The 17,977-nt window shown below is 58.1% G+C and overlaps 1 protein-coding gene across 4 annotated transcripts; it reads right to left on the bottom strand.

Moving 5' to 3' along the window:
• Positions 1-6,292: 6,292 nt before the first annotated feature.
• Positions 6,293-16,311, bottom strand: KANK3 (KN motif and ankyrin repeat domains 3). 4 transcript variants are annotated; one of them, XR_014934975.1, is made up of 11 exons: positions 14,955-15,091; positions 12,060-12,134; positions 9,979-11,802; positions 9,812-9,911; positions 9,472-9,705; positions 9,004-9,091; positions 8,574-8,908; positions 8,336-8,478; positions 7,949-8,149; positions 7,761-7,859; positions 6,293-7,500 (listed from the first exon to the last, which is right to left on the bottom strand). XR_014934975.1 is itself a non-coding variant. In XM_015886579.3 (11 exons), the coding sequence occupies exons 2-11, from the start codon at positions 12,094-12,096 to the stop codon at positions 7,444-7,446; spliced, it is 3,003 nt and encodes a 1,000-aa protein (XP_015742065.2). In that variant the 5' UTR covers positions 12,097-12,134; positions 16,202-16,311; the 3' UTR covers positions 6,293-7,443. The 4 variants fall into 4 exon arrangements, 3 of the variants coding, with proteins under 3 accessions (XP_015742065.2, XP_015742064.2, XP_015742067.2); XM_015886579.3 differs by lacking the exon at positions 14,955-15,091 and adding an exon at positions 16,202-16,311 and having other exon boundaries at positions 8,574-8,793; XM_015886578.3 differs by having other exon boundaries at positions 8,574-8,793.
• Between the last annotated feature and the right edge of the window lie 1,666 nt (positions 16,312-17,977).

Here is a 17,977-nt window from a genome sequence, read left to right as displayed (position 1 = left end):
AGCCACATCTAAAGCCAGCTGAACAGCCTTTACCTCTGCGAATTGACTTGATTCTCCTTTACCTTCGGTGGCTTCTGCAACTTGTCGTGTGGGGCTCCATACAGCAGCTTTCCATCTGCGATGCTTCCCTACAATACGACATGATCCGTCTGTGAACAGGGCAAATTTCTTTTCGTTTTCTGGTAGCTCATTGTATGGTGGTGCCTCTTTAGCACGTGATACCTCTTCTGTAGGTGGTGTTTCAATTTTTTTACTCTCAGGCCAGTCCATGATCACTTCTAGAATTCCAGGACGGCTGAGTTTTCCCATTCGAGCTCGTTGAGTAATTAATGAAATCCACTTACTCCAAGTGGCATCAGTAGCATGATGGGTGGAGGGAACCTGTCCTTTAAACATCCAGTTTATTACTGGCAAGCGAGGTGCTAGAAGAAGCTGAACCTCTGTCCCAACTACTTCAGAAGCAGCCCGAACCCCCTCATACACGGCTAAGATCTCCTTCTCAGTTGGAGTGTAGCGCTCCTCAGACCCTTTATATGCTCGACTCCAAAATCCTAGGGGTCGGCCTCGGGTCTCTCCTGAGGCTCTTTGCCACAAACTCCAGGTGGGACCTTTCTCTCCAGCAGCAGTGTAGAGGATGTTCTTCACATCCTGTCCCGTCCGTACTGGCCCCAAGGCCACGGCACGGGCTATTTCTTGTTTTATCTGCTCAAAAGCCTGCTGCTGCTCAGGACCCCATGAGAAATTATTCTTCTTCCGTGTTACCTGATAGAGAGGGCTCACTATGTGGCTGTAGTTTGGGACATGCATTCTCCAAAAGCCCACTACTCCCAGAAAAGATTGGGTCTCTGTTTTATTTGTGGGCGGAGACATAGCAGTGATTTTGTCAATCACATCTGCTGGGATGTGACGACGTCCATCTTGCCATTTTATGCCTAAGAACTGGATTTCCTGGGCAGGCCCCTTCACCTTGCTGCTCTTAATGGCAAAACCAGCTTTCAAAAGAATTTGGATTATCTGTTTCCCTTTCTTGAAAACCTCTGCTGCTGTATGGCCCCACACCACAATGTCATCAATATACTGCAAGTGCTCAGGAGCATTACCCTGTTCCAAAACAGCTTGGATCAATCCATGGCAAATTGTTGGGCTGTGCTTCCACCCCTGGGGTAAACGGTTCCAGGTATACTGAATACCTCTCCAGGTAAAAGCAAACTGTGGCCTACATTTTGCAGCCAATGGGATGGAAAAGAAGGCATTAGCAATATCAATGGTGGCATACCACCTAGCTTCTTTTGACTCCAATTCATACTGGAGTTCTAGCATGTCTGGTACAGCAGCACTTAATGGAGGTGTGACTTCATTCAGGCCACGGTAATCTACCGTCAGCCTCCATTCCCCACTGGTTTTACGCACTGGCCATATGGGGCTGTTAAAAGGCGAGTGCGTTTTGCTAATCACTCCCTGATTTTCTAATTGGCGAATTAGCTTTTGAATGGGGAGCAATGAGTCCCTATTGGTGCGGTACTGCCGTCTGTGAACCACTTTGGTGGCAATTGGTACCTCTTGGTCTTTTACCTGGAGCAACCCCACAGCAGAAGGATCATCTGACAGACCAGGTAAAGTTGACAGCTGCTTAACACCATTTGTGTTTACAGCAGCTATCCCAAAGGCCCATCGATACCCCTTGGGATCCTTGAAATATCCCATCCTAAGGTAATCGATTCCCAGTATACATGGAGCCTCTGGACCAGTCACAATAGGGTGCATTCACCAGTTTTTACCAGTGAGGCTTATTTCGGCCTCCAACATAGTCAATTCTTGGGAACCCCCAGTCACTCCATGGATATAAATTGGTTGTGTCCCTTGGTGACTTGAGGGCATTAGGGTGCATTGTGCACCAGTGTCCACCAAGGCTTTATATTTCTGTGGTTGAGATGTGCCAGGCCACTTAATCCACACAGTCCAGTATACTCTGTTGTCCCTTTCCCCCCCCTGGCTGGGGGCAGGGCCCCTCTATTGTTTACCTCGTTGACTTGCAGCAACTGGAACTCTCCCCCGTTTGGAAGAGTTCACCTTGGTGGTTGTTTTGGATTGTAATTCTTTCACTCGTGCCTGAAGTGCAGAAGTGGATGAGTTATACCACTTCTTTATATCCTCCCCATGATTACTCAAGAAATACAACAAAGCAAAACGTATGGTCTTATCATTGTCGTTTGCTTGAATACGAGGTGTCTTATCGTTGTCATTTGCTTGAATACGAGGACGTCTCTTTTTTATGGTTGAGATTTTCGATGATACAGGTCGAGAGGAACTCATGTTGTTTAGCTCTCTCAATAGGCGATCGTGGAAATCCTGGTTTCCATCATCTGGTACCACCGTGGATTCATCTGGCACATTAGCCAATTTGTCAATAATATCACTTTGTGTTTCCTCCACTTTGTCTAACCTTTCCACTATTTTTTTTCCCATTTGGACAATGGCTGAAGTATAAAGCTTAACTTCTGTAGCGCTTATAAATAATTCAAGCTCCTGAAGTCTGCTAATTAGCTCATTTACAAGGGGCTTTCTTTCCCCTTTGCCATATACCAATGCAAGTGCACTGGCATGCTTTTCTGGAGCTGCCTTTGTAAAGTCACGCCACATTTGTCGTGGAACGTGGACTGCTTCAGGATCATGTAATTGGTTTGGATTGTTACGATTGAACTGGGGGCTGTAGAGCATTTCCACCAGAGCCCTTTCTCTCAAAAATTGGATACCTTTCTCCATATCAGTCCATTTCTTTTTCTCAGGCTCCAAGTCCCGTTTAAAGGGGAATCTATCTCTTACCGCTATCAACATCCGCTTCCAGAGGGTGTAGGACCGATTTTGGCATGTGCCTATACCTCTGTCCACACGTGAGTCCCTGGAAATGCTACCCAGTTGGCGAGCTTCACTGCCATCGAGCCACGCACTGTTGGCACCATTGTCCCAGCAGCGAAGTAACCAAGTGACCATATTTTCTTTTGGCTGACGTGTGAAATCCTTTCTCAGATCTCGAATTTCACTCAGTTTAAAAGATCGATCAATAATGGTCGTAATACTTTGCTCACCTTTTGCTCTATCAGGAGTCCCAGGTGTTAATGTTGGCAGCTGTGTTGATGAGGCTGCCCCATCTATAAGTTTGGACTCGAGAAATTCTCGTAAAGAAAATCTAGCTTTTGGCTCCTCGTCTAACTCTGACCCTGACTCTGACGCTTGTGTTATTTCCTCCAGGCGACCTTCCTCCTTTTTCCTCTCTCCTAACTTTCTCTCTCCTAACTTCCTCTGCTCCTCTGACTTCTTCTCCTCCTCGAACATCTTCTTATACTGCTCTAACAACCACTGCTCCGCCGACTTCCTCTGGTCTTCTGACTCCTCCTGCTCTCCTGAGTCCCCCTGACCTCCTGAGTCCCCCTGACCTCCTGAGTCCCCCTGCTCTCCTGAGTCCCCCTGACCTCCTGAGTCCCCCTGCTCTCCTGAGTCCCCCTGCTCTCCTGAGTCCTGCTCTCCTAACTCCCTCCGCTCTTCTAACTCCTTCTGCATTTTCTCTATCTGAGTTGAAACTCGTTTTGTTTTTCGCCCTCTTACAGGGGCAACCAACATTGTATCTGGTGCCCCCGGTGGTTGGTTAAGTTGGAGTACATACGGTTCAGACTTGAGGGTGTCGCATTCTGCCCTGAGGACGTTATAACTAGACTGGAGGGCGTCGTGCTCAGACTGGAGAGCGTTGTGCTTACACAGGAGGGCGTTGCGCTCTGCCCGGAGATTGTCGTACCTGGACTGGAGGTCTTTATGCACAGACTGAAGAGTGTTGTGCTCGGACTGGAGGGTGTCGCAGTTGGATTGGAAGGCATCATGCTCAGTCTGGAGAGTGTCATGCTCGGACCGGAGGGCGCTGTACTCGGACTGGAGAGTGTCGTGCTCGGACCGGAGGGCATCGCGCTCAGTCTGGAGAGTGTCATGCTCGGACCGGAGGGCATCGCGCTCAGTCTGGAGAGTGTCATGCTCGGACCGGAGGGCGCCGTGCTCGGACTGGAGAGCGTCGTGCTCGGACCGGAGGGCGCCGTGCTCGGACTGGAGAGCGTCGTGCTCGGACCGGAGGGCGCTGTACTCGGACTGGAGAGTGTTGAGTTGGGATTGCAGGGAGCTTTTCTCATCCCAAAGTTTTTCTGCGTCAGCTCTAAGACTCTCTTTCTCGTACCAGATTGAGTCTCGTTGGTACAGGAGATCTTTTCTCTCAGCTTCAAAAGCTTTTTCTCTCTCTACCTTCTCAGTCCAAAGTTTTTCTGCGTCAGCTCTAAGACTCTCCTTCTCGGCCCTGAGACTCTCTCTCTCAGCTTCAAAAACTTCCCTCTCAGGAATGGTATTGACTAAGGCCCAATAAGCATTAGCTAGGCCCAAAATCATTTGTGCCTCCTGAGATCTGCCTGAGCCACAACATTCCTGCCTCAAATATGCAATCAAACTCTCAGGATTCTTCAAGTGTTCAGGAGTGAAGCTCCATAACACTGAAGATGTCTGTCCTTTGAGAATCTCTTCAATTCCCTGCCACTCAGTATTCTCTGGTTCTAGGGAAGACTTCCTCCGGATGTTATAAATCCAGATACTGAGTGAGATTATTACAATAATCAACAGTAAGATCAGGGAGATTAAGAGTGTGGCCCACTGATCATTCAAGAACTGCATAAAGGATTCATAGAAAGAAAGAGGAGCACGCTTAAAAATCACCATTTCTGTATAATTAGTTGCATTAGTTGCTCCCTCTGGAGCTGTATACAGATACGAAGTGAGCATTGCTAACCATGCTTTCAATCCATTATACAATTGTATAGCTCCATAAGAAAAAGTGGCTAGCTTAAACATGGCCCAATATGTTCGGAGCGTCTCAAAAAAGGAACCAATGGCACACAGTCCCTGGTAAAACAAATTTAGTAGAGAAAACATCTTTTTTCCTCCAATAGAGAGAAAAAAGTAAAAGAAAACAAAGCTCAGCAGTGTTTATAAAATATACCGGAGTATTGGCAGTCCGCCTGGACTTTCAAGGTCAAGCTCGCAGGTGCAGAATCCCAAACACGAGATAGCTCCTTAACAGGGAAAAAAACTCGTAGCTCTGTTAAAAGCTAAAAGAGCAACAGAAGAAAACACAGAAAAACAGCAACTCAATATGCCCGCATTCTCCACCAAAATCTGTCACGGTTTGAACTAAAAATCCACCTGCGTCCGTGACAGGGGGCCGTAGGCCCCCGGAGGGGCCCTAGGCCGAAAGGAAGAAGTTAATTAGGAAAAGAAAACAGCGGCAACGATCTAAGGAGGCACACTTATTTACTAAATACTATATCGAAATACAGGATAACACAATATAATACAATATAATTGAAAATTGAGCTAACGAATCAAGCAAAATAGGAGAGAGAATGAGTCCCGTAACCGAGAGGCCTACTGTAAATCTAGGCGAACGGCTGAAGGCTCCCACACACTCCCCTGAACGCCAGAACTCGAAAGACCTCAGTCTGTTCTGCGACAGAGTTAATATATAGTCCAGGTCCCGTGACCTATCGTGTTGTTCCCTGGGAGATGTAGTCTTCTTCTGATAAGTTGCAGATTCAGTAAAATTATTCATGCTTTATATGATGTTATGATGTGGAATACTGATAGCAAAAATTACAAAATTATTAAACCATGACAGATGTCCCTTTAATTTCAGACCATAGAATGAGCCTTGCCTTCCCTTGGTTCTAGTGACACAGCAGAGCTCTCAATGCAAGGAGCCTGCTGTGGAGTTCTCTTATCTGGCTGCTTTTCATTCCCAGCATAGCACTGGTAGCGACTAAAGAATGTGGTGTGCTGAGGACAGGCCGCAGAGCAGGGCTGCCAGCTGTGCAGTGACACAAGGTATTGGCTGTGAGTGGCCAGGTGGACGGGCATGTGTAGTGAGTGGGGCGGCCTGGAGCAGCTGTGGCCATACCCAGTTGTGTCTGTGGTCACTGTGCCCTCATGGACCCCACAGCCTCGTTCTGCTCTGTAACATTACAGCTGAACAGGCTCAACCCCAGGGAGCAAAGGGCTGCATCTGGTCTCAGTTACACTTGGTCCTGTGGTGTGAGACAGGCCAGAATTCACCTCACAGCACCTGAATCCAGAATCCAGGCTTCAGGTTTTGTGCTCTGAAATGATTCATTAGGAAATAAAAAGCATCACGGGTGGGTTGAGGCAGTTCATAATCCTGCAGGGCTGAGGGCTGGGGCAGCACCCAGACAAAGAGGCAGGAGAGTGCTGATGGTGGCTGTAATATTTCAAAATAAGGTTCAGTTTTATTTGTCTTAAAAATAAACATCAGTATAAAAATGTCAGTAAACAGACGTGAAACAAAAGCGGTGAGTATGGAGTACATACAGAGCGGTACTGGGGGTGGCTGGAAGCGTCGTGTAGTAACTTCAGTGCAAAGCTGGAACGGGGTGAGCGCAGTGACGTGCTGCCCAGAGCAGCTCCTGGCAGCTGCAGCTGGTGAGATGGCTCAGACCTCGTGTGCGTCAGTGGAGGAAGAGGAGCCAAGGGGCAGCAGTGGGGGCTGCAGCATCGCTTACCTTGGTGATTCAGGGCCTGCTTCACATGCAAAAGCCTTGTTCTGTTTGCTGCCGGTCCTCATCCTTACCTCGTCTGCTCCCACCCTGCCTGGTGCACGCACACTTGCACAGACACACGTTCCTACATACGTGTCCATCTCTGCAGGCCCTGGGCTGTCTCTGAGCTCTTCTTGCTCTATTTCTGGAGCCAGCAGCCACGCTCCTCCCCTCGGGGAGGCCGAGCTGTGGGCAGTGACAGCCCCCGATGGTCGGTGGCCGTGGGACTTTTAAAATGGGAAATGCTTGTGGGGTGACTTTCATCCCTGTGGCTCCTGGCGCAGGCTGGGCAGTCAGTCCCTAAATGCAGCTGTGGTTCTCATCTCCCTTCTGTCCGCTCGGCTGCAGCCCTGAGCACTCAGAAGTTTTGGCTCCCATTAAGAGAATCAAAACATTGAGTGATTTGATGTTCAACTTTTATATATATATATGTATATATATATATTGTTTAGTATATATATATAAATTTTTCTTCGGTGTGCGTGTGTTAGAGAAGAGCCAGGGTTCCGTTGGGAAAGGAAATGCCAGGGAAGATGAGCGCATATTTCAGTCTGGAAATGCTGCTGTGGCCGTGAGTCAGCTGCTCCACGTCCCCCCTCCTGCTGCTGCCGCTCGCCCTCCCACAGCCCCGCGGTGCCCCCCACCATGGGACGCTTCCTGTGCAGGGTCTGCCTGCTGTCAATGAGGTGGGAAACATCCGCAGCCTCAGGGGGCGACTCAGCACGTGAAGGAGCAGCAGGAGAAGGGACACAAGTGAGAGCCTGGCTCTGGTGATGCCCAGCTGGCACAGCTGGATCCAAAGGTCGTTCTAATTTGGCTTCTTTGGGCTGGCCGTGCTCTTGGTGCCCGCTGCTGATGTCCCCTGCTGCAGAGAGGGAGCAGAGTCACCGAATGTCACCAGAGAGCCCTCATATGGCTCCTGGTTGAGGCTGTTCCCTGCCACCAAAGATGCACTGAGCATCTGCCACCCGTGGGACGCTGTTATTGCCTCCACAGCACCTTCCTTGGGTCCTGTCAGCTGCTCTCGTTGTGTCACAGCCCTGTTCCCCTCCCTGTGCCACCAGGCAGCCCTGCCAGCAGTGCGGTGCCACCTCTGTGTCCCTTACAAGGGGCTGCAGCACTCACCTGTGGCTGCGCCTTTGTCCCGTTGAGGTGGGCGTACAGCAGCACTGCAATGTTGCTGTGTCCTGCCTCCAGCGCGATGGTGACGGCGTTGTTACCATCCTAAGGAGGACAGGAGAGCAGTTGGGAGGGGTTTGGGTTTGGGTCTGGGGGTGGGTGGGTGTGCTCAGGCCCCGGCAGCGATGCCTTACACTGTCCACAATGGAGACGTCGCAGGTGGGCTGAGCCAGCAGCAGCTTGACGGTCTCGACGCGGCCGTGCTCGCAGGCACACATGAGAGCAGTTGAGCCTTCCTCATCCTGCAGGTTCACATCAGCCCCGCAGCCCAGCAGGGCTTCCACCATCTCCTGCCGCCCGTGGCTGACGGCCAACATCAGCGCTGTCTGACCGGCCTGTGACACGAGGGATAAAGCCAGGATGGTTCAATTCCAGCTGGGCCGCCCGCTCGTCCCACTGCTGCCCCCAGGAGCTCCTGATGTGATGCCCTCCCCACTCACCAACCCCTTATGGTGGGCTCACTGTGGAGCCAGGAGCTGCTCGAGGGGGTCAGGACGTGGAGGCCCCCACCCTGCACCAACCTGGCTGGCCTTGGCATTGACGTTGCCCATGCTGAAGAGCCTCCTGACCACATTCATGTCATCCTCCTGCTCCACAGCTGCCAGGGCTGCCAGCATGAGGGCTGTGTAACCAGCTTTGTTCTGGTGGTCCACATTGCAGACCCCTGTGGGAACGGAGGAGGAGGGGTTTGAGGCTGCTGCTCCCGGCGCATCCTGGCAGTGGGATGTTTATGGGCGGTGCAGACCTGGGAGCACCAACCTGTGTCCAGCAGCAGCTTCACAATGTGGAAGTTGGAGTGGGAGACGCTGTAGTGCAGGGCTGTGTTGCCATTCCCATCGGCCAGGTTGACCACGTGAGTCAGGAGGGCTGGGGAGAGCTCGGCAAAGGCCAGGAGGTGGTTGGCAACCGTGTCAGGGATGGACGACTTCTGGCTGGACAGACGGAACCACTCCTGCAGGACCAGGCTGCTGCTGGCGAGCTGTGGGCAGCGATGGGGCTGAGCCTCTGCATGGCACAGAGGAAGGACCCCCCAGCCCAGCCCCGTGCAGGGACAGCCCCGAGTCTATGTGGGATTTTGGGATACTTGGGCTGTGCTTTGGGAAGAAAAGTGCTGGTGTGAGCATTGCTGGCCCATCCTTGTGGAGGGCTGGTCTGTTGGTACCCACCCCAGCTGCAGCACCCAACTTACCGCCTCCTTGCTCTTGGTGGCTGTGGGGTGGCCCAGGTGGGTCTTGACAATGAGGCAGGCCTCCCGCATCCTGGGGCTCAGCTCGAACCTGGGGGAACAAGGGTGGTTATGGCACCAAGGGCACAGAGCCCCTGCCTCCCCCCCACACCCCTCCAGCCCTGAGGTTTCACTCCTCCCCCCGATTCCTTGTATCCTCCCCAGGGAAGGTCCCCATTGCTGTAGTTCTGTGTCCCGGGGGGTCCAGCCTGCCAAACAGCCTTATACAGACATGCTCACACACCGATCTGCCCATTTTTAGGCCCTTTGTTAAAAAATGCCTTTTTTTCCCCCTCACTCCTGCAGGAAAGGCAGAGCTGCAGCCCCGCTCTCAGGGTTTCCTCAGCAGATCGGTGCTTCTCCTGCCTGCTGCCTTCAGCAGGAGATGAGTGTTTTTCCCATCAGCAGCAGTGCAGTACAGGCAGCACTTACTTCTCCTTCACCTCGGGGGGCTCTGGGGGGGCCGTGCTGGTCCCCTCCCCCTCCTGCTGCCCGCTCAGCTCGTTCTGTCCATCCCCACCCACAGCTTCTTCCTCTTCTTCCTCCTCCGATGTGTCGTCGGTGCCCCCCAGCTCCTCACTGTCAGAGCTGTCAGCTGAAGCCTTCTCGGAGGAGCTGTCTCCTTCCTCCTCCTCCTCCTCCTCCTCACTGGATGTGCTCTCGTACCTGCATAGAGACAGGGGTTCAGTGACTGCACCCACCCGGTCCCCCCATTGCCCCATGCCTGGGGGAGGGTGCAGCCCCCGGCACTGAGAGGACCCCAGGCACGTACTCCCCGTTCAGCACGCCCACAAACTGCAGGCTCTTCTTGCTGCCCTCAGCCTCGCTCCGAGGAGGTCCGTCCCGCTTCTTCATGATGGATTTCAGGGCTCCTGCAGCACAGAGATGGGATCAGGGCCGGGTGAGTCGGGGGGCACCCCAAGCCCCCACCCAACTCACTGGCTGCAGGGCTGGGGGCTGCTCTGCCATCCTGTGCCGGCACCTGGCTGACATCTTTCACCTCTGCTGAGAGGGCTGTGGGATGCGTGGCAGCCCCCATTGCTTCCAGCCCTGCTGCACGCTGTGCTGTGGGGGCACTGGGGCTGCCCAGGGGGGGCTGCTGGCATCCGGCATCGCACACACGGGGCTCCACCTGCTCACACGGTGGGATGGCGGGGCCTGGATGAGTGGGGTCTGTGCTGCTGCGATGTGGGTCAGCAGTGCCTGTATCAACAGGACCTGCTCTGGGGGGCCCCGTGTCATCAGGGCTGGAGTCAGCAGGACCCGTGTAGAGGGGGGCTGTGCCGATGGGGTCCATGTCGGCGGGGCCCACATCAGCCTGGCTGCCTTTGTCTTCACGGCCCACAGCTGCATCAGGCCCCACAGCCACGTCCTGCCCGTGGGGCCGGCAGCTGACCCCAATGCAGGCGGTCTGCGGGGCACAGCCCACGGCCACGTCCGCCATCTCCACGCTGTCTCCAGCCGCCCGGCTCTGTGTGGCCACCGCCGCCTCCACCAGCACCTCGGCCACCTGCGGCCGGGCCGTCACCTCCTTGTCCACGCAGCTGCGGGGCTGCCGGGCACACACCTCCATGCGCAGCTCCTCCAGCTCGCGCGTGGCCTCCTGCAGGTGCCCCTCCATCAGGGCGATCACGTCCTTCTGGTGCCCCACTGTCTGCTGCAGCAGCTCCAGCTCCCTCTCTGCCTCCGGGGCCAGACCCAGCGAGGACTCCAGCACCCACACGGCCACATCCCGGCGCTCCTTCCCATCCAGCACATCGCTGCCGTCCTGCTGCGATCGGTAGTAGAAGACAGCATCGCTCATGGAGCGCTCCTCGCCCACCGCCACGGAGCGGCACTGCCTCTCTGCAGCCCTGGGCCTGCCTGCCATGGCTTTGCCCCGCTCCGGCACAGCCAGCTTCTCCGTCAGCTTCCTCAGCTCCGCTATCTTGCTCGCTCGTCCCTTCGCTGGCTCCGCTTCACCCTCCAGCTCTGTTTGATGCTCCTCACTCCCATCAGGATGATCCAACAACACCTTGCTGGGTTCCGCCGACAGCTTCTCCATCAGCTTCGCTTTCTCCCGCTGCAGCTCACAGATCTGCATCTCCAGCAGCGGGATGGTTTTCACCTGCTCCTCCAGCTCCCGCAGTTGCCGCAGGGCCGCGGCCATCTGCTCCCTCACGTGCTGCAGTGGGGCCGTCCCGAGCCCTGCAGCCGGAGTGCTGCGCCCTGAGCTGCCGGGGCTCATCCGCACGGAGCCCGGCTGACCCTCGGACCCTGCTGGCCCCCATGGGTGCACCTGGCTCGGGGCGCCCGGCTGCGAGCGGCTCTGCTCCTGCTCCAGCCTCTTGCTGGTCTCCAACAGGGTCTTCTCCACCTGCGGGTTTCGTGCCAGGCACTTGCGGGCAGGAGGTGGGAGCAGCCGCACCGCGGACGGTGGGGACGTGGGGAGCGAGGTTTGCTTGCCAGGGGGCTCTGGGACCACCCGGCCATATGGGGACAGCAGCATCGCGCTCCTTCCATCCTCACTGATTGTGGAGGCCAGGGACTCAGTGGAGGTCCAGCCGCTGGGGTGGCTGCTGGGGCTGCGCAGTGATCCGGGCTGCGGCCGCGTCCCTTTGGCCCTGCGTGGCAATGGCACCTTCCGGAGCGTTTGGCCGCTTTCGATGTCATCAACATATTTCAGGAAATCCAGGTCCAGGAGGAACCCGTAGGGGGTTTCCACCGAGTACGAGCTCTTCTCGCCGTCATCCTGGTCCCTGTACAGGAATGGGCCCCCGAGATCTGCAAGGCAAGCAGAGATGCTCAGGCAGTGATGGAGGCACGAGGGCATTTCTGCTGCGCTGTATGGAGATGCTGCTGGTGGAGATGTGGTGGTCGGCCCCTCCATGGCACCCGTGGTACCATTGGGTGCTGCTGGGCTCTGCTCCGCTTTGAACTCAGCGCTGGGATGAGGAAACCCATTGGGATGGCTCAGATCAACCCTGCACCTGGTGGTGCCCCCCACCCCCAATCCCCACATGCAGCTCTGATCCCTTTACCTGGCAGGTTCTGGTTCAGGTGTGCGGGCTGAGCCATCTTCTCCCTGCGGTGCTGCTGAGCAGGGGACCATCAACCTGAAACAACAGCGGGGCCCCATGCTGCAGAACGCTGCAATCCAGGCCAACCCTCCCCAGCCCCACAGCGCTCCCCCAGCTGGGGTACCCCAGTCCCAAAGCCGGGCCGTATCCCTGCAGCCATGCCCCGAATCTGGTTGGGTCCCACCCGGTGCCTGAGGGCTGGAGCTGCTCCCAGGGATTGTTTGTACATTTAAGGAATGCTTTGCAGCCTGGGCTGACTGTGCTGCCAGCTCCGAGGGTGCAAAAAGCCATGAGTCAGAGTGGGGAGAAGGAGCAGGGCACGGAGCCCTCAGCAGCACAAAATCTGCTCAGGATCACACAAGCAGCTGCTTCACAAAGCCATGAGACCACCAGCAGCTCCCAGCGCCCACCACTGCTCTGCACCACATCTCCCACCCCACCGGGGGCTGCTCGGTGCCCCCAGGAGGAACCTGGCTGCGTTCCCTGATGAAAGCACAGGAGGAGTGGAGGGGGGGGGGGGGGGGGAAGAAGAGGAAGGAGGAGGAGGGAGGGGGGGAGGTGAAATGGGAGCCTGGCTTTCCCAGGAGCCAGGCACGCGCAGGCTGGGCAGGAGCCAGCGGGATGCCCGCCCGCCCACGAGCCTGGCACCCAGCATCAGGAGCATCGAGAATCAGAGCTTCCCTTCCCTGCAGGAAAAAGGCTCACAAAGGGGCCGTGCTGTTCTGTGAACCCAACGGGAGGCGAAGGAAGGGAAATGGCAGCGTGGGCTGCGCTCCAGGGGTGAGCTCACAGCGCAGGGAGCTGCCACTGCTCAGCCCCAACCTGCGGCAGCATCACGGGGCAGAGGGAACGGAGCTGCCGGGTGGGAAACAGCCGCACCACTGCGATCCCTGTGCTGGGAAGGGCCCCTTCCCCTTCCCTGACCCATGGCAGGCAGCTCTCATCCCTCGGTGGTGTCCCCGGGGCCGCCTGCATCCATCCCCACAGCTCTGGGGCCGCACTCTGTGCCCCATAACCCCATTGAAGCCACGCAGAGGGGAGCCCCAAGCCCCCAAACCGCAGCGCGTCCCCTCCTCGCTGAGCCGGTCGGTTTCCTCCCTGCAGGTCGTTAAGCAGCGCCAAGGCCAGGATAAACTTCCCCCCGCACCGCTGTGAATCGAGAGGGAGGAAGGAGAGCAACAGGAACGGCCGCGCGGCCCCGGCGCTCCCTTCCGCCCCGCGACCGGGAATTGTCCTGGCTGGGACCGAGCCAGGAACAGCCCTGGCCCCGCTCCAGCCCCGCTCCGGCCCCATAAGAGCCGGGCGATACGATGCTCCCTGCACGGCTCGGGAAATGCTGCCCTTCCCCAGCGCTGCCGGACACGTGTGTGCACCCACCTGCCCACAGGACAGCAGAGCATCACAGCAGCTCTGGGCACGGGCAGCGGAGGCAGGCGGGGGTGGCACAGCGTAATGAGAGGGTTAATTCTCCGCCGTCACCTGCTGGGTTCGGCCGCACAAAGCCGGCCTTGTCCCCGCGTCCCGCAGCCGCCAGCGCGTGGCACCGCTTCAAAGAGCGGCAGGAGAACCGCGGTGCCTTTGTAGCTGCAGGTGGGGTCAGGGCACGGAGCGCAGGGATGGGCAAAGCCGGCCGTGGCACCCCCTGCTCCCCGCGCACCGCTCCCACGGCAGGACCCCCCCGTGCCAACCCCACTGATGCTGAAGCATCGCTTCTGGCGCCGCCATCTCCCCAGGCAGGGGCAGCGTGGTGCCAGGCCCGGCCTGGCTGTGCCATCCGTGGGGCTGCAGCGGGGCGATGGTTGTGGCCGGACACACTGACAGCACTCGGCAACCTTCCTCCGAGCCAAACACTGAGGTCATGAGGAATGTGAGAGGAACAGAGTCCAGAGCAGCCCTGGCCACTGCAGCTGATTTATCTCTGCAGGCACGTTTCCCTCGAAGCTGCGCGCAGCGATAAGCCCCAAAGCCCAAAGTTAAAGGGAAAGCACTGAGCACAGACAGCTTCCTCCGCAGCGGGAGGGCCGGAGCTGCCAGCACCCCGCTGTGATTCGGGATCCTCGCATGGAGCCATTGTGGTGACACGTCTGCACGTCCCCTGCGATGCCACCAGCAGTGCAGCAGGATGGGTACGGCTGGGGCTGGATGCTCAGCACCCCTCCCCCTGCCCAAAGAAAGGGCACAACCAGCTCTGCCCACACCCCGTGCCATCGCACTGTCCCCACTATGACTCCACTGCACACCATGTGCCTACAGCAGCCCAGGGCTCCCATTGCAGCCCCAGGACCCCATCACCATCGGGTTCCCCAAAGAACCCCCATCTCTCCATGGAGTTCCACAGCTCCCCCAGTCCTCCAGGTCCCCATCACCATGAGGTTCCCCACAGCACCCCCAGGTCCCCAGGAACACCACGGCACCCCTCAGCTCTCCCTGTCCCCAGCATCGTGGGGTGCCCCACAACACACCCGGGTCCCATCACCATGAGATGCCCTGCAGCACCTCTCTTCTTTGGGTCCCCATCGCCATGGAGCGCCCCGCAGCACCTCCAGATTCCCATTACAGTGGGGTGTCCCGCAGCACCCCACATCTGTGGGTCCCCACCGCCCCGGGGAGCAGCTCGGCACCCCCAGCCTCAGACCCCCCAGGATTCCCCTTTCTCACTCCGAGCCGCGGGGCCCGGCCCGGCCCGACGGAACGCAGCCCCCTCTCCGGCCCCGCTCCGCGTCCCGCCCGCCCGCGATGCCCGGGGCCGCCCCACCCCTCCGCGGTCCCGGCAGCTCCGACGCGGTCCCTCCGAGCGGCGGCCCCGTCCCCAGCCCTCACCGAGCCCCCTCCGCCCGCCGCTCCCGCCGCCCTCACCTCGGGTCCGGGCCGGGCGGGCGCGGGGCTGCAGCCCTACGCGGGGCCGCTCGGGGCCCGGCGGCTGTAGGTCGGAGCCCGGCGGGGCGGGCCGGCAGCGGGGCCGGGGCGGGGCGGGGGGGGGCGGGAGCCCTTTCCCTTTCCCTCCCAGCTCGATCCATCCCGAACCCTCGGGTGTTTTTCCGGCGCTCTTCCGTAACGCGGCTCGCGGGAAGAGCGAACTGCTGGGAAGGGCTGCAGCCAAAGATGGAGGATTTCGGAGCCGGGAGCTGCGGCTGAGCCGTGCTGGGCTCTGCGGACCGTCGGGGCGAGCAGTTCTGCCAGCCGACGGGCTTTGGGCTCACAGGAAACACCGAACCGCTTTTTTAAGCCAGAAGAGCGTCCCGTAGGGCTCCTTTCCCTGCGCACCCAACTCCTCTGCTCCCTGCCGGTCCTGCCTGTGCCGATACTCGCGGCAGTGCCGCAGTTTCCCCATCACGACACAGCAATGCTCCCAAATCCGCGGTGTCCCCCCCCCCGGGTGCTGCTGCTGGTGCCGGCCCGGGGCAGGACCGCGTGCAGTGCCACCCCTCCATCTTTGTGTCCCGGTGCCGTGTGTCACCCCGTGTGCCCTCCCGTCCCCCTCACGCAGGTGCCGGGTTTGATCTCGCCGGCTGCAGGTGCCACCCGTCGGGTTCCGGCTCTTATCTCCGGCCATGGTTCCGGGCGGCTCCTTTTGTGGCCGCTCTTCCAGCCCGGCCCTATCGGGGGAACTCCTCGCGGTTCTGCCGTGCCGGGCTTTGCTTTGGCCGCACTCCAGCGGTACCGGGGGGAGGATCGGCCCCTTGCTGCCGTTACACGGCCATAAACGCGCCCCAAAGGTGGGGGTGCTGCAGGCAGCGCTTCCCGGGACCTCCGGCCTCCGAGGGACCATCCCTGCCCCTGTCCCCCGCCCTGCAGTGATCGGCCAGACCTGGGCGGGGTGACGGGGTGGGAGCCGAAGGATGGATCCCAGCCGGGTCCTCGGGGTGAGGCAGCCTGCAAACATCCCTCCGTCCTTCCATCGCGAACTTTCGCGGCCGCTTCCACCCCCGCCTGCCCCCCCAGCCCTGTCCCCCCCCCACCTCCGCCCCCGGGCTCCAGCAGCCGCCCCTCGTTTGACATTTCCATCAGCGCCCTCCCGGCCGCTCCCTGCCCTCTGCGGGGCCGCACAGCCCCTCATTGACGGCGGCAGAAAAGCCGCATCTGTTCCCGGCGCACAATCGGACCATTGACGGCAGCGACGCCGCGGGGCCGCCGATACTTTCCGCTCCGCTTCCCCTCCTGGGGCCGTTCCGCACCCGCCTTATGGGACCGCATCCCTCCCCACGCTTGGAGCTGATCGGTTCCGGGCCGCCCATCCCGGCCCAGCGGCCCCCGGGGGCGGCTCCGAGCGGAGCTCCGGGCACGGCCGGGAGGGGGCGGCGGAGGACCGAGGAGAGCGGAGACTGCGGGGGGAGCAGGGGGAGGTGCGGGTGGGGGCAGGGGTTTGTGTGGCGGGGGGGTGTATGGGTGGGTGCTGCAGAGGGGTGAGCCCTGGAAGTTCAGCACCCAAAGCCCTTCTGCCTCTCCAGCAGATGGGGGGCGCTTCATACAGCTAAGGCTCATTTCAGGGGCTGCTGCCGTGCCAGTTTGCCCCCCCACCGTCCCCCCTTGATGTGCCTGGAGCTCTGCAGGGGATGTCTGGGGACAGGGATGCGTGACAGCCATTTAGGAAAGCAGCGGTGGACCAGGCTGAGCTCTGCCCGGCCATCAATCATTAAGCATCGTTAATTTTTAATGTGCAAAAATGGCTCTTGGTGAGCAGAGCTGCACGGAGTGAGGCTGATGATTAATTCAGGTGGTGACGCACCGATGTGAGCAGGGACGGCTGCTGGGGACCGGGATGGGGCACACGAGTGGCTCTCAGTGGTGCAGTTAAGCAGAGAATGACCCACATGGAGCGGTAGATGGAGAGGAAAGTATTGAGGGAGGCCATTCTGCTCCAGCAAACGGTCGGGCTGCGCTGCCTCGGAGGTGGATGGAGAAGAAGCTGCTGAAATTTGGGTTTTTGGGGCTCCGGGTGGATTTGCAAGTCCCGAAATTCCATGTGAGACTCGGAGGAAGGAGCGATAATGGAAGGGCTCCACTTTTGGGAGGGAGAGCTTAAATAATTAAGTGGCGTGGTGAGGTGGAAATGAATGTACAGAAGGTTTGGGGCTCCCTGGAAGGGAGCAGAGATGAAAGGAACGGCTTTGCTACAATATTCATAAAGCTGCAAAGGCAGCGGCACGAGAGCCTGCAAGGAAGGTGGTGGTGGAAGCATCAGGGCAGCGGCACTGGGGCCAGCACTGGGAATGGGGCTGGGAGGCACCTAAAAGAATCTGTCCATAGGCAGAATGGGATGGAGCTCATCCCAGCTGCTGCCTTTTCCTCCCCATGGGCACAGGGGGGTTTTGCCTGGTTTCAGCTGCCCACGGGCATTTTGTGCTGCGTTAATGTGAGCTCTGGCACATTGAGATTAATGCTGAGGGGTTCAGACTGGAGGGACCTGGGCTGGCAAGGAGAGGGAGTGCCCCTGCTGTAGTCGCAGTACCCCCAGATGTGCCCAGGGCTGCTGAGTGCTGCAGCTGCCCCACACGCTGCGGGGTGGCTCATAACCCAGCGGTTTGCTGAGCTCCATCACCATGGAGATGGTGACTAATGAGGAGGGGCTGTTAATGAGGTTCCTGGGCACTTTCTCCCAGTGTTACACACCATAACCAGCAACAGGCCTGGGGCTGCCCCAGGTTTTCCCCACAATCCCAACCCTTGAGGATGTGAGTCCACTGTGTCCCCAGGGGGTGAGGACAGAAAAAGAATGTGGCAATGAAGAGCAGCACCCAGAGCCCAAAAATGTTCCAGAAAACAGCCTAAAAGCAAAGAAATTGATGTGGTGCTGGATGGTGGAAGCCCCATTGCGCTGTGCTCAGCCCCAAATGCTTTGTGCCTGGAGCTCCTGGAGTTGGGATGCTTTCAGCATCACC

The sequence above is a fragment of the Coturnix japonica genome, chromosome 16 (genome assembly GCF_054131305.1).
Source record: "Coturnix japonica strain WE chromosome 16, WE-NBRP24, whole genome shotgun sequence".
In the NCBI taxonomy this organism is placed as follows: domain Eukaryota; kingdom Metazoa; phylum Chordata; class Aves; order Galliformes; family Phasianidae; genus Coturnix; species Coturnix japonica.
Note: the sequence above shows the minus strand (reverse complement) of the source record. Positions and strands in the feature narration are given on the sequence as shown.